General features: G+C 42.1%; 1 protein-coding gene across 2 annotated transcripts in view; it reads right to left on the minus strand.

The window, feature by feature from the left end:
* The window catches only part of RYBP (RING1 and YY1 binding protein), a 60,442-nt gene extending 48,903 nt beyond the window's left edge, over nucleotides 1-11,539 (minus strand). The window contains exons 1-2 of one of the 2 annotated variants that reach the window (XM_070738240.1): nucleotides 10,700-11,539; nucleotides 9,373-9,498 (exon numbers count right to left, since the gene is read on the minus strand). In XM_070738240.1, coding sequence (XP_070594341.1) covers nucleotides 9,373-9,498; nucleotides 10,700-10,731 — 158 coding nt within the window. In that variant the 5' untranslated portion in view covers nucleotides 10,732-11,539. Of the gene's footprint in view, nucleotides 1-9,372; nucleotides 9,499-10,375; nucleotides 10,450-10,699 lie in introns of those variants that run through there. The other variant, XM_070738238.1, reaches the window with a different exon arrangement.
* Nucleotides 11,540-13,224: the final 1,685 nt, after the last annotated feature.

Genomic DNA, 13,224 nt, shown 5'->3' on the forward strand with positions numbered 1-13,224 from the left:
CTTGTAGCAGAATAAGAGAAAAATATTATTTACAAACAATAACTAAATCCACCCTACGTAAATATAAGTATTGTTAATTCAAAGTTAATTTTTAGGGAGAAATGTCTAGTGGCACAATATGGTTCACCAGATGGAACGGGAATCCAGAAAGTATGATATGAAGTCATAGGGGAAAAGTATAAAAGATTTGTTCCCTCTCCTCCCTATTTTCCCCAGCTGACTGGTCACTTATTGTTAGTCAGCTCTCCTCATCCCCCAAGCACTCTTATCTTCTCTAGATATACAGTGATCCCCCGAGTTTCGCGATCTCGATCTTTGCGAAACGCTATATCGCGATTTTTCCACCCGATGACGTCAATCCCTTCCTTTCTCATCTTTCTTTCTCTCTCTCTTTCTCTATCTTGCTTCTTCCTCTCTCACACTCTCTTCCTCCCTCTCTCATCTCTTTCTTTCCTTCTCTCTCTTTCTCTATCTCTCCCCCTCTTGCTCTCGAGCGGCAAGCGAGCAGCCGGGCGGGCGGGTGAACGGGCAAGCGGAGCGGCCGGGCGGGCGGGTGAACGGGCAAGTGAGCGGCCGGGCTGGGCAACGGGGAAACCCCATCTTCGGCTCCTCGCTGCTGCCGCGCTGCGGAGCAGATCAGCTGTTGGGCGGCCGAAGGAACCTTCCCTGGGTCTTCCCCGCCGCCCACACGCAAACTCCACCATCTGCGCATGTGCGGCCATGGAAAAAGGGGCGCGCATGCGCAGATGGTGTTTTTACTTCCGCACCACTACATCCCGAAAAATCGATTATCGCGAGGGGTCTTGGAACGGAACCCTCGCGATAATCGGGGGATCACTGTAGTTGAAATTAGTTAAGAACACAGAAAGATACAAACTGTTGAAAGAGATAAACAAAAGACAGTTTTCAGAATAAAAATATTACTATTATCACTCAAGTGTCAAACAATATTAAAAGTAGAAGTACTATATATCTAAAAGTCAAAACTAAAAGCTGTTCCTTGTGAATACCATATTCTTTGCTCCTATCATTCAAACATATTGTCCTATTCTTTTTAATATGTTTATGAGTGACATAGGGGAAAGTTTGGTAGGGAAGGTTTGCCTATTTGCTGATGACTCTAAAGTGTGCAATAGGGTTGATATTCCTGGAGGCGTCTGTAATATAGTAAATTATTTAGCTTTACTAGATAAATGGTCAAAGCAATGGAAACTGTCATTTAATGTTTCCAAATGTAAAATAATGCACTTGAGGAAAAGGAATCCTCAATCTGAGTATTGTATTGGCAGTTCTGTGTTAGCAAAAACTTCAGAAGAAAAGGATTTAGGGGTAGTGATTTCTGACAGTCTCAAAGTGGGTGAACAGTGCAGTCAGGCGGTAGCGAAAGCAAGTAGGATGCTTGGCTGCATAGCTAGAGGTATAACAAGCAGGAAGAGGGAGATTATGATCCCGCTATATAGAGTGCTGGTGAGACCACATTTGGAATACTGTGTTCAGTTCTGGAGACCTCACCTACAAAAAGATATTGACAAAATTGAACGGGTCCAAAGATGGGCTACAAGAATGGTGGAAGGTCTTAAGCATAAAACGTATCAGGAAAGACTTAATGAACTCAATCTGTATAGTCTGGGGGACAGAAGGAAAAGGGGGGACATGATCGAAACATTTAAATATGTTAAAGGGTTAAATAAGGTCCAGGAGGGAAGTGTTTTTAATAGGAAAGTGAATACAAGAACAAGGGGACACAATCTGAAGTTAGTTGGGGGAAAGATCAAAAGCAACAGGAAAAAATATTATTTTACTGAAAGAGTAGTAGATCCTTGGAACAAACTTCCAGCAGACGTGGTAGATAAATCCACAGTAACTGAATTTAAACATGCCTGGGATAAACATATATCCATCCTAAGATAAAATACAGAAAATAGTATAAGGGCAGACTAGATGGACCATGGGGTCTTTTTCTGCCGTCAGACTTCTATGTTTCTATTACATAGTATTTTAAAAAAATAGAAAGAGCTTTAAAAGTTGTTGCTGGAAGTTTCAAAATCCAATGTAGTTCCTAAGTACCATATTTTTTTAGAGTATAAGATGCCCCTGGATTTTAGAGGTGGAAAACAAGGGAAAAAGGATTCTGAATCAAATGGTGTAGTAAGTATATTATTTAATAAAATACGAGTGTAGCAGAATACTGTACTTGTTACAAACATGTATACTTTTTACCACCATGCACACTTTTTAAAAACTTCAAAGTTGACGGCTTTAAGACTTGTGGGCTTCAACTCCCAGAATTCCTCCTCCAGTCATGCTAGCTCAGGAATGGGAGTTGAAGTACAAAAGTCTTAAACTTACCAAGTTTGAAAACCCTTGCACCCCTAACCCAGGTTCTTCAAAATTGTCAGCTTTAAGACTAGTGGACTTCAACTCCCAGAATTCCTCCTCTAGTCATGCTATATGGCAGGGATGGGCAATTAATTTTGCCATGGGGCCGCATGAGAAATTGGGATGGTTTTAGAGGGCCGGATTAATATAATTAACTCAGTTCTACCCAAGACTGTATATTATTGGGTAGAACTGAGTTAATTTTATTATAATTATAAATTAATTGCCCACCCCTTCCTTCCTTCCTCCCTCCCTCCATTTCTCCTCCCTTCCTTCTTTCCTTCCTTCCTTCCTCCCTCCCTCCATTTCTCCTTCCTTCCTCCCTCCCTCCCTCCCTCCATTTCTCTTTCCTTCCTTCCTCCCTCCATTTCTCCTTCCTTCCTTCCTTCCTTCCAACCTCCACGGGCCGGTCACAGACAGCGGGCAGGCCGCATCCGACCCCCGGGCTGCACTTTGCCCAGGTCTGCTATATGGGGTAATTAGAAGGCAAAACAGCCCAATTTTTGCAAAAAACAAGCCATTTTTCACCTGCGTTTCTTCTTCTTCTTTTTTTTTTTTGTTGCAAAAATGGCCATATTTCACCCATATTTTCACAAAAGTGGAGGCATTTTTGCCTTCCCCCAGCTCCCAGGAGCTCTCCCCAGACCCTTTGCCCACCCCACTTTTGTGGGGGGAAAAACCAGCTGAAAAACAGGCCATTTTTCATAAAAATAGGAGCATTTTTGCCACACCCCATTAGCTCTCTATAGGTGGGGGTGGGGCTTCGGGGGCAGCATTCAGTGTATAAGATGCAGTGACATTTCCACCCTCCTTTTTTTGGGGGGGGGAGGTGCATCTTATACTCTGAAAAATATGGTATTTTTACAAAACTATATTTTCAAGCTGCAAAAAATAAGGTGAAAGTCTAAAATGATAAGCACTGTTATGTCTCCAATGCTTTTCAACTCTTGTGTTTCTATTACCTCCTTTAATTTCTAACCTGCTCTCATTTTCTTTATATACTTGACTGTGAAACCTAATACACTACAATGTAATGGAGAAACGTCTGCTGCAATATTACTTAAAATAATTATGAAACAAGGGTACTTTTCTTTTTCCTCCGTAACAGGCAACCTTTTACTTATGACCATTCATTCAATAACTATTTGAAGTTATGACGGCTTTTGCAATTGGCCCCTGAAGTTACAGCTATGGTAGTGCTCCCACAATCATGTGGTGAAAATTTGGGGCAGAGGTACTTCAACTCTTCCTCCCTGACTATCTCTCCCCATATATATGCCCCATTGGAAGCTTGCATGTTCTGCATTCATGGGTTTTGCAGCCCTTGCAGGCCTTGCTGCTCCCATTTTCTTCCTGCCACTGCTGACAAGACATGCCTTGCCTGCCTCTTAGTAAAGCAGCTGCTGGCTTCCCAGACTTTCTTCCCAAGACTGTGCCCGGCCCTGTTCTAAATTGCAAGTGGCCTTATTTAAATTGCCTGTACCTTTCTCGTGAGGTTTTGGAAAGTAGTGTGCACAAAAGGCCCCAGCCGCTCCAGTGTGAGAGAAGGGAATGGCTAGAAGAATCTTTGGCACTGGCACAGGTAAGGGTCTTTCTTTCATGCACCTTCCCCTAAAAAAAGGGCAGGTGCACAAAAGACGGACCCATGTTGTTAGCATGAAAGAAGGACCTGGCTAGAAGGTGCATAAAAGAAGGACTTCTTCATATGAGGCTTTTTTAAGGTTGAGCATGACAGTTTCTTTGCAAGACTTGGAGAAGATGGCCTTTGTGAATGGTCAGGGAAAGATGCCTCATCAAGTTGCACGAGTAAAAAGATATCAAAGGTTAGTTGGGGTAGTGAATCCAGAGTGGCAGAGACCTTTGTGTTCAGGTTGGCAAGGGCAACTGCAGTTAGTACTGGGCTAGGGCTTCTCAGGGCATTTGCACTGTGCTATTGGGGCACCTCAGGGTGTTGCAGGTTTGCACTGTGGGTGGGAGCTTCCCTCCCCGCAGCGGTTTTGCACTGTAGTGCTGGAGCTCCCCAGGATACTGCTTTACACTGGACTGTTGTAGCAACTAGGGCTTCATGCCATGAGGCTGGAGTAGGCTAGGGTAGCTGAAGCTTCCAGGGGTGCATGTGGCTTTGTTATGGCACAAGGCAGAATGCAGGATGGGCAGACAGAGATGGGGAGTTGATAGGTAGGCAGGGGAAACTGAAGATGACACAGCTTCTTATCAAGGCTTGGGAAGAAGGGTGAACACAGCTCAAAATGGCTTATACTAAGGTGGGTGCTCAACTAATAACTGACAGAATTTGCTTTATAACAACAACAGGGAGTCTGGGATTGCCATCACATGTCATGTGACATTGTGCTTTATGACTGCATCAATTAGTGCTAGAAATTCCATTCGCAATTATTCTCAAAAAGACAATCACTACCATTTTAATATATTTAAATGTTTCTGATATTTAAAATGCGTAAGATGATCAGAAACTTGTAAAGAGAGGTAACTTACTATATAGTCCCTTCCCATATCAATACAACAAATCCTTATTTTAATAATAGTTTTATACTTATTTGAACACTGCAGAATTTCCTTAAGTTAAAAAAAAAGCAATGTTTTCACTTTTAGTCATAACTACCAACACATCAACATATCAAAAAAGTATTAGGGAAAGTTAAAGTTAAGAAGCATCAATATACAACAACTCTCATAACTCAATTCAAAATCTATAAACAAACATACAAAACTATAGTAAACCAATACTTAACTCATCTGTTCTATAGTATGTGGCCTGCATTAATTCCCCCTTATTATTAAAGGCGTATAGAAAACACAACAAAATATTACACAGGGTAAGAAGTAGACTGCTCTAATTCATACATCCTCCTGCTGCTACTACTACAAACAGTAACTCCAACTTCAATTCAGATTTAGGTACAAGTCATTCGTCCACCCCTTATTGACAACATATCTTTGTACCCCTCTTCCTCTAAATGCTACACATGGATTATACAATGCTATACAAAACATCTTCTCTAAATAGCTCAATTAATGGACAATATCACTACTCAATCTTCAGGGATTTTTAAAATTCCAGCATAATCAACAAGTGGGGTGGGGGGAGGCACAGGTGCAAGAATGGAATTCTATGCATACTGTTTGAGGTGGCTGTAAGGAAGGCAGGTCACTAATCAAATACATAGTCACGTTAATTTCTCTGTATAATTTTGGAGGAAAGGGATATAAAAGTGTATCTGCATCAATCCAATTTCAGTTCTAAATGTCCTCTCAGTAATATCACCCAAATTTATTAAAAATTGCTATTAATACAGAGAAGTTGAATTAAATTTTAAATTATCTTAACAGGCAACTTTTTTGTATGAAAACATGCAAACAACTGTTGCTTTAGATGTAAATATTCTGAGTAATAGTCAACTAGTGTGGCATTTTTTTACTTCAAGTATCTATTAAAAAAAAATTCCCCTAGAAAACAACATGCGTCATATACAGTAACACATAATTCCAAGCCACAATCAGAAACTCATATCTAAAGTTCAAATACCTAATGTTATTTAAACTGTTTGCCATATTCAGTTTCACTCTATAGTTAAAATTATATAAAACATCATGAATATCATTGTAAATAACTATGTTACCTTAAAATTGTTTTATTTTTAAAAAAAATATTAAATGCATTACACTAATAAATATACATAGAGGTCTTGGAATTTAGTTATACAGATGTGGTGATGAGCTTCTGCATCTCACAAGGAAAAAAATTCATCAGCTGTATTATGGGAGGGCTTGAAGTTTGTTTTATTTCATAAATGCAATTGCTCATGGGAATGAAATCTGCATTATAAAGTCGGCCCAGCCCTATAGAAAGGGCTTACAATTGATCTCAAACACTGTATACCTAATATACAGAGAAATCATAACTGATTATCCTGATTATCCAAGATCCTTGGAACAAACTTCCAGCAGACGTGGTTGGTAAATCCACAGTAACTGAATTTAAACATGCCTGGGATAAACATATATCCATCCTAAGATAAAATACAAAAAAATAGTATAAGGGCAGACTAGATGGATCATGAGGTCTTTTTCGGCCACCAGTCTTCCATGTTTCTATGATTACCAATGTAAAATAAATTAAACACAAGACAGTACTTATAACATTCCAAAGGGGGGGGGGGACTACAGAGAAAATTTAGCCAGTAGTCCTGTATGTGAAGCACACTGAAATAGGTGATGGAATGAGGGGATAAGTAACTTCACGAGTTCTCTAACTTGCACAAAGGACTTTTAACTAACCCAAAGAGTGTTAGATATTGCCCCTAACAGACACAATCTTATAATGGACTATATTTATCTGAGTTATATTTATCTAGGTTACCTGAGGAACCGATTTTCTACAATTATATCTGCCTGTGCCACTAGGTTTGGCAGAGAGGGCATGCTTTGCGCCCCATCTGCTAGGGACTTATATTTGGTGGTCTCAGGAGGCAGACCCTTGCTGTAGGGTCTGCCTCTGAAATCTTCTCCCCCACCCCACAAAGTGAGGTTAGTTTCATCCTGCTAATGTTCCATTAACTCCCTCAAGACCTGCCTTTGTCATTAGGCTGGAGGTCCTGGGGGACTGGAGATATTTTTAGATAGCTCTTTTATTCATTTATAATCTTTCCTATATCTGATGGTTTACATTTTCAAGAATGATTTTTAAGAATCATATTTTAATGATGTTTTTATGTATTGTTTTATTGTTGTATGTCATCCAGAATCTTCTGTTGTGAGATGGCCAGTTATATATGGTAATTTATTTTAAAAAAAATACATATTCATTCCCTAATCCAGAGGTAGGCAAAGTTGGCTCTTCTATGACTTGTGGACTTCAACTCCCAGAATTCCTGAGGTAGCATGATTGGCTCAGGAATTCTGGGAGTTGAAGTCCACAAGTCATAAAAGAGCCAACTTTGCCTACCTCTGCCCTAGTCAACTGTTCTGTGTATCAAAAACAACAATAACCCCTAATTACTGGGGAATTAGTTGACCTTTCTTATTTCTGAGACAAACCCAAACCGACAGAACTTATGAAAACTCCTGTCCATCTCCTTGGTGGGCTCTTCCACAGCCCTGCAAAGAATGTGAAAGAGGCAGAAAGAGGTGAAGGTGGATAAGAATCTACTACAAAGAACTAAGTAACATCATACCACAACTGAAAAAATATTCCAAAGCAGGGTGGTGGGAATAGAGAATTAAAAAACAATTGTATTTGGAAATAATAACCTTCCAGTCTCCTTTGTAACAGCTAAAGCTAAAAGATCCACACAACTTGTTAGATGTACTACCAGTATACAAAGGTGATTTTCTTGGTTGGAAAAGAGTCTCAATCATGCACAATGTAAGCACGCTGTGTTTATAGATACAGACTATATCTATCCAAAAGCTGGATGTCTATCGCCAATAAATGTAGGCTAAAATGCTAATCTTAAAAATATTTTAATAAAGGAACAAATGAATATTAACAGGTTTGAAAATAAGAGCTACAGGAGGATTCAGACAAGTATTGTCTCTTTACAATACTTACTTTCTCAAGGCTAAATCAGTTCTGTTTACAAAAGTATAAGACTTGCAAAGATAAAGGTATTATCTATAGCAGTGATGGCAAATCTTTTTTCCTCAGCTGCCCAAAATGTGGGCCCATGCGCTATTGCACACGCATGCATGCCCACACCCATAATACAATGCCCCTGCTCCCCACCCACCACATTGTGTACATGGCCCTCACAAACTTCCCCCTAAGCATGACCCCCTGCTCTCCTGATTCCCAACTTACAATAGGCCCCATAGACTCATTTTTCACCCTCTTCGGGTGCCAGAGGCTTTCTTGAAGCTTAGGGAGAGGGGGAAACAGCCTTCCCCACTCCCTGGAGGTCCTCCAGAGGCCACAAATGCTCTCGCAGAGCTTCAGCGCAAGCCAAAAATCAGCTGGAACTGAACTAGGGCAATGGCTCGTATGCCGGTAGATATGGCTCAACGTGCCACCTGTGGCTCACATGCCATAGGTTTGCCATTACAGATCTATAGGAATGTATTCAGAAGACACACACAAAAAAGCCTTCATGTCATATAGAGCTTTCGCTCCTGTAAAAGGATTTTATTTGATTAAATAAATATCCAAATATTGTGAATATATTCTGAACTGTTCCAAGTCACTTAACTCCCCAAATAATCTGCTGCCTAAAAGTTTAAACTTCACACAAATAACTATTTTTATAGAAATAATTAACATAAAAAGTCTGCAACAACATATACCATTACTTTCATCATTAAAAAATCCCTGTGAGGATACAGAATAGGTGACTTCTAAACTTAACTACCTGAAAGAAGTATCTGTAACAGCTTTAATCTTTTGAAAGAATTTCCAGAAATCTAAATAACAATCAGAATGAGAGAAAGGACACCCCAAGTTCTCATAAATAATTATTTCTACATTTATCATATACTTTTATATCTAGTTTTATACTTTATATTATTCTGGAAAACACAGGCTTTCTACTAAGCTCTGGTATTTCACATATAACATCCAATATACTTAAAATGCACACAAATCTAAATGTTTACACTCTTCATACTGTAGCATACTATTTCACATCCAAATATATTGATAAATTGAAGATATTAATGCCGCTTTCTCTCATCACCTCTTATTTTATTCAGCAACATTCCTGAAACCAAAATGGCACAGAAAAACCCAAGCTTCCAATTATATCTAAATGTCCCAAGAAATACTCAGTAACTTTTGACTTATAAACAGGCCATATTATTAACAATATCAAATATTATACCTTTACAAATATTCAAACCTTTTATTGAAAGGTCACAACACAAAATACCAAGTTTAAACACCTTTCTCTTCCAGTTATTTCATGCTGTTACCACTATGGTAAATCAACAAGTCAACTTTATTACAATTAAGAATGGAGACATTTCAGTATGATTATGTACCTTGTAGAGGTGCCTTTCCTGACATCACATATGCTGCATTTGAAGGCTTCAGCGCTGTTTCTAAAAGTGCAGACACTACAATCCCAAAAACCTTCATCAGCTACAGGTTTAGCTTGCCTTTTGGGTCTTGAGAAGTGCATATATGAAGAAGGGTAAAGGAGGAGAGAAGAAATAAAATGTGTTAGAAACAATATAATAAAACAAGGCTATTTCATGTTACATTCTGCTTGCCTGCTTCTTTTCTTGCTAAAAAAAAAGTAATCATATTTTTTGGAAAGAGGTAAAAGGGAGGGGGGAGCAGGAAGAGGTTATAAACACTTATAAACCTGAACCACAATGTGCTTCACTCTCACCAGATACATATTCTGCTTTCCCCCATTACTATATCCCTGAGTGAGAGAGGAAAGGATAACATTTCCTCTCAATCTTCAATCCCAAGACAATCGATTTTCACTCAACACGGAGTACCAGTGAATCTAGAAGGGAAGGGGAAAGGATGGTGAAAGGCATCTGAGAGGGCTTGAAACCCTCCCTCTTTTTTTGGTGGGGAGGGGGAGCTTAATTGTACTTTAAAGGATTGTAGGCGTGTCCCTGCATGCGCCCCCTCTGTCTGTCTGTCTCTGTCTGTCTGTCTCTCTCTCCCTCTTTTACCTTGTTAAATCTCCCTTTGTCTGGAAGAAGTCAGTGTGAGGAGATGTATGTGTGTGAAAAGAGAGTGAGGAGCCGCCATAGCTGCTCTAACACCAGATTAGCCCTGGCACCGACACACATGCATACACACAGAGAGAGAGAGAGAGAGAGAGAGAGAGAGAGAGAGAGAGAGAGAGGAACACAAACATTTGCTCTCCGCTTTGCTTTTACACACTCCCTCCATCTTAAGAGCCACCCTGGGCACAGAATGCAGCCTCACCCCCCAACCCCCACTCCGTCTTACCACACAAGGAGCTTCCAGCTTCCCTTCCTCTCCACCCAACCCCATTGGAAAAAAAGGAGTTTTCCCTACCTGGCTGGGAGGGAGGCAGGCAAACAAATAAGGCTCTCTTCCTTACCCACTTCCTCCATCTTAAAAGCCCCCTCTCCTTCTACCACCACCACTACTCCTACTAGCACCACCACTACTCCTACTACCACTCTGTGGCCTAGTCCCCACACGCAGCGCCTCCCCAGAGCATAAGGCGGAGGTGGGTGCTCTAGCTGGCACCCGCGCATACTCCTTTCTATTCCCTTTCCACACTCCCTCCATCTTAGGAGAAGCCCTCGCTCTTTCTCTCTCTCTCTTTAGAACCCGCTTCGCCAAAGCGCCCCGACTTCTTTCCCTCTTCCTCACCTGGTCGGGCTCTTCTTGTCGCCCATGGTCATGGATCGGTGGAGAAGGGGCCCCCTCTCCTCGCCTCGCGCACCCGGAGCGGAAGGCAACGGGGCGGACTCCTCCGACCAGCAGGCTCCGGCGGCTCCTCAGCAGCCGCCGCCGCCGCCGCTCCTGCCGCTGCCAGGCTCCCGCTCCAGACTAGGCAGCGCAGGGGAGCGCAGCCCCGCTCTTCTTCCCCTCCCTCCCTCTCGCTCTCTCTCTCCAAGCCAAGCAAGCACGGCTACAGCGGGCGGAGCTCGCGGCCCTCCCCGGCCAATCCGGGCAGCTCGGCCTTGGGCTACCGCTAGCGCGAGGGAAGGGGAACGTGCAGCGCACCCCCCCTCCACCTCACACGCGCGGCACCCCCTTCAAGCCCGTCAGTCGCGACGGCGGCGGGCAAACGGCTCCCTCGGCGGCAAAGGGAGGTCGCCCCGCTTTCGTGCGAGAACCGAGAGGAGCGTGTCGTCGTCGTCGTCGTTTGGGCGGCGCCTGGCCACCCACAAGGCCAGCATGTGACCCCGCCTCGGTTCAGCCGCCTGCCACTGGGAGCCGAGAGGGTGGCCGAGGTGCGGGTCGGGTATGCCCCCTCCCCCACTCCGGCGAAAGTGTGACGGGGAGGGGGAGTGAGTGATGGTGGGGAGGCGTGCGCTTCGCCCTCCTCTGCGTTGGTGGAGCGGGGGGGGGGGGGACAAGTGTGAGGAGTTGGTCGGAAGAGGACGCGGAGGAGCCCGCCGCGTCTCCGAAGTTGCTGCGCCCCCTCCCCCCTCGCGCGGAAGGTGCCTTCAAACTGTCGCCCGCCTGTCAACGCCCGCGTCACCTAGCCCGGGTTTATCCCGTTAAAGCGTGTCACCTGGCTCGCGCCGTGGCTAGTGCCCTCTCTGACGCCCGCCGGTTGCCAAGCAAGGGGGGGAGGGACGGCGGCCCGGTCGACGGGTTAACATTAGAGAAAGAGGAAGCGAGCCCACCTCCCCCACCCAATATCTTTTTATTTTAGCCCCGCTGGAACATGAATTGGAGAGAAGACGTGCCCACCACACCTTGATCCTCCGGACTGTTGAGATTTACTCTGCCTCATCTGACGAAAACTACACCTCCCCAAAAAGTAGAGGGGTGGTGCGTGCCAACGCTCACATACACTTTGCTTAGCCATCGGTACCACAGCCTCTTTTTTTTTTTAAGTCTTCTTTTCAGTCACGTTTTTCTGGGAATTGAGAAATGTGTCAACATTGGCTCTTCCCCTGTCATTACCTGCGAAGCTGCATGATTCAAGGTTACTCTGCGAGCAGTCCTTGATACACTGGGTGCACGCCCCGCCATGGGATTGCATCATGCATGTAGATGAATTTCGAATTAACAATCGTGGAAAGCTTTTTTAACCACTTCAGGTGGTTAAAATGCAGCAATTTTTTTAAAAAAAATTCTGCAGTCTCCGGGATTAAATTGCCAGTGATGTAGAGGTCATAACAGGAGAGTCATGTCAGTCTGGCGGAAAATAGCCCAGTGGGGGAGAAGAACTTGCCACCTTTTCTGACTTACACGTATTATTTAAATGCAAACCCTTCTGATTTATGGCATATGACATTTATCCCATGTGTATATGTTTACTTGTGAATATTTTCATCTGTTGCACAAACTAGTTCAAAATTAGATGTACTATTAGAAACATGAAGTCAGAAAACTTTGTCACCAAGATCTTGGAAGACACTTCCATCACAGAGGAGAAAGAATATGCCACCAAACTAGCACCTGAAATAGCTTCTTGGCTTCGCTCAGAAATTGGATCTCTTGCATATATTTTTTTATTGCCAACTAAGCTATACATACATTTATTTATTTATTATTTATTGCCTAACAATTTGATATCTAAAGGATGAAGAGACTTCATCCATGAGTGTTTTTTTCCTCTCAGTGTAAGGTTTTGTTATTTTGGAGTGTAACTTCCAAAAAATCCCTAAAATTTACGTGAAAATTAAATACTTCAATATCACATAACAGGACAATGATTAAAGCTAATTTTAAAAAATTCTTGTTTTATTGTCATCTTAAAATATGTAATTCTATAGTAATTTAAATTGTTCTTTATTCTTGCTTTTCCTTTATGAAATAAAGTGGAGTATAAAACAGTATTTTTCACTGCTAGGGATTTCTTTATGTGTCACTTGATTCTCATTTAGAAACAGAAATCAGTCATTGTTTTGTCTAGATTTCTGTCTTCAAAAACCATAGCATGATTTATCAGTGGAGGAAAAATATAGTCTCTAGAAGTATGCAATCCTGTGATGCTCCTCCAAGTTCAATAGTGTCTTTGGACTGTTTTCATTCTCAAATTTCAATCTGAGCTTTATTAATCCTCTCCAGAAGAAGAAAAGTATTCTGGAGATAAAATATGTAGTATATATTCTCTCTGAATATTCACTGTCATTAACTCAAAGACTAAGCATGACACAAAATCCAGGATTCAAAAAAAAAACCCAAGGAAAAATTAGTTAAAATTTGCCATATGG

Source organism: Erythrolamprus reginae, chromosome 2 (assembly GCF_031021105.1).
Source record: "Erythrolamprus reginae isolate rEryReg1 chromosome 2, rEryReg1.hap1, whole genome shotgun sequence".
Taxonomy (NCBI): domain Eukaryota; kingdom Metazoa; phylum Chordata; class Lepidosauria; order Squamata; family Dipsadidae; genus Erythrolamprus; species Erythrolamprus reginae.